Source organism: Perca fluviatilis, chromosome 14 (assembly GCF_010015445.1).
Source record: "Perca fluviatilis chromosome 14, GENO_Pfluv_1.0, whole genome shotgun sequence".
NCBI classification, from domain to species: Eukaryota; Metazoa; Chordata; class Actinopteri; order Perciformes; family Percidae; genus Perca; species Perca fluviatilis.
Window position 1 is genome coordinate 24,111,510 of NC_053125.1, and position 2,166 is coordinate 24,113,675.

General features: G+C 41.0%; 1 protein-coding gene across 1 annotated transcript in view; it reads left to right on the top strand.

Annotated features, from left to right (window-relative positions):
- mus81 (MUS81 structure-specific endonuclease subunit) overlaps window positions 1-2,166 on the top strand; it is an 11,389-nt gene extending 9,223 nt beyond the window's left edge. Inside the window, 3 exon segments of the mRNA XM_039821439.1 lie at window positions 1-80; window positions 1,375-1,458; window positions 1,708-2,166. The exon segment at window positions 1-80 is cut by the window's left edge and continues 24 nt beyond it. Of these exon segments, the coding sequence (XP_039677373.1) occupies window positions 1-80; window positions 1,375-1,458; window positions 1,708-1,774 (231 nt within the window). The 3' untranslated portion in view covers window positions 1,775-2,166.

Genomic DNA, 2,166 nt, shown 5'->3' on the forward strand with positions numbered 1-2,166 from the left:
GCCAGACAGTTGATGCAGTTTAGCGGTTTGTCTGGAGACAAGGCCGCTGCTATCCTGGAGCACTACAGCACTCCGCACAGGTAGCTCACATCTTATAGTATGGACAGACATTAGGGATGCACCGAATATTCGGCCACCGAAAATGGCCCAAAAGGGCATTTTCGGTTTTCGTGCCGAAATACTTTTATCACCGAAACAATACGGCCGAAATGTTGTGATGACGCAAACGGAAACCGCGACCTGCACGTGTCAGCACCCGATCCGTTCCACCTGCAAACGTCTCCTAAGCAACGGAGGTTGAGACGGACCACGGAGTGAAAAGTACGCTCTTAGAGTCTGTCAGCACACGTTTCAGTGAGATCTATTCGGATCCTCTGCACTTCATCGCGACTGTACTTGATCCGCGTTATAAAGACCATTACTTGGATGCGGAAATAAAGCAGGGCGCACGAGAAATGATCCAGAAATGATGGATGCGGAGAACCCGCGTGGAGACGCCCAGCGAAGGAGATCAGAGCGCAGAAAAAAAGACTCGTCTCTCTGCACCAGATGAGGGGCATGCACCCTCGTTGTCTGATATGTTCAGTGAAATCCTGCAAGAAAGTGCCTCAAATAATAAAATAATAATAACAATAGGTAAGCTATTCTATTCTGTATACTGTATGTGACTATCAGATTGTAGCCATATTTCTGCTAGATATTTTTTTAATTAAACTTTAATATTAATTTATACAATTGCAATGCCTTGATTTTAGTAAAGTTAGTTCACAGTCGTAGCCATAAATGCAATGGTACTAATAATTGGCAACATTTCTTTCGGGTTTTCGGTATTGGTTTCCTCTTTGTCTGTTTTCGGTTCCGGCCGAGAATTTTCATTTCGGTGCATCCCTAACAGACATGTCCGTCTGTACATACTAGAACATCTCACTTCTTACCCATCATCTCCTTTTTTTTGTTCCTCTCCTGGTAATGTAAACAGTTTACTTGAAGGTAGCTACATAAGAGCGACATGACACCGTCATGACACGTGAACCCTAACCCTAACTTGTCATGACAAAAACCGAATGACACTTACTAAAAGAAGCGTTATGTCATGAACGTTTATGACTTGTTTGTAATGTTTATGACGCGTTCATGACTGTGTCACGTCACTCTCATGTAGATACCTTCAAGTAAAGTGTAACCCAAAAAAGGTCTATTCAGATCAACAGAACTGGGTGGTAGGCAGAGACGGATATCTTTACAGAGGACTATGGGCCCAAGCTACTGTAAGAGATTTAATTTTTTAAATCTCTCTCTCTCTCTCTCTCTCTCTCTCTCTCTCTCTCTCTCTCTCTCTCTCTCTCTCTCTCTCTCTCTCTCTCTCTCTCTCAGTCTTCTGACAGCCTATAAAAAGTGTGCAAGTGAAGCAGAGAAGGAGAAACTCCTCTCTTCCATCCGATACGGGAAGCTGAAAAGGTTTGTAGTGTAAACTTGATTCATATTTTTTCCTAGCATGTTCCAATGATTCATGTTGTCCAAAAAAAAAAGACAAAATCATAATTGAGTCCAACTACTGTGAATATACTCAACTAGAAGTTAAGGGACTGTCGAAAAAGACACACAAATGTTAGCGGGTCGTGTTAACTTGAGTTATAGTGACATGCACCTGTACCAGGAGAAATTGCGATTTTATGAATGCTTTAATTTTCTTTCCTTGTTTTTCAGAAACCTGGGTCCAGCTCTGAGCAGAACAGTTTATCAGCTGTACTGTACTCAAGGAGCACTGTCCTAGACGCACCCAGTCACCGGTGAACACGAGTTCACCCATTCAGTTATTTTCCGTCTTAAAGACGGATGCACACTCAACCTCACTCACCTCGTCATGTTCATGTTCAGTCCCTTATTTACTTGAATAGAATTAACTTGACAGGGATTTCCACGTTTATGTAAATATAAAAATGCTGCTTTATTTTCTTTACTGTAACATATTGCTAGTTGTGGGAAGAATTTCACTTCATGTATCCGATGTTACTACATCAATAAATATAATAATAATAAAAAAAAGGTTTTATACTGTTCTGTTATTTTATTGCAAATGTGAAGTGATTAATTTTTTGTTTCTCCAGCTAAAAGCTGTATTAAAGACTTGGGAATGCAGATTACCGACCGGGCAAAGTGGTCATA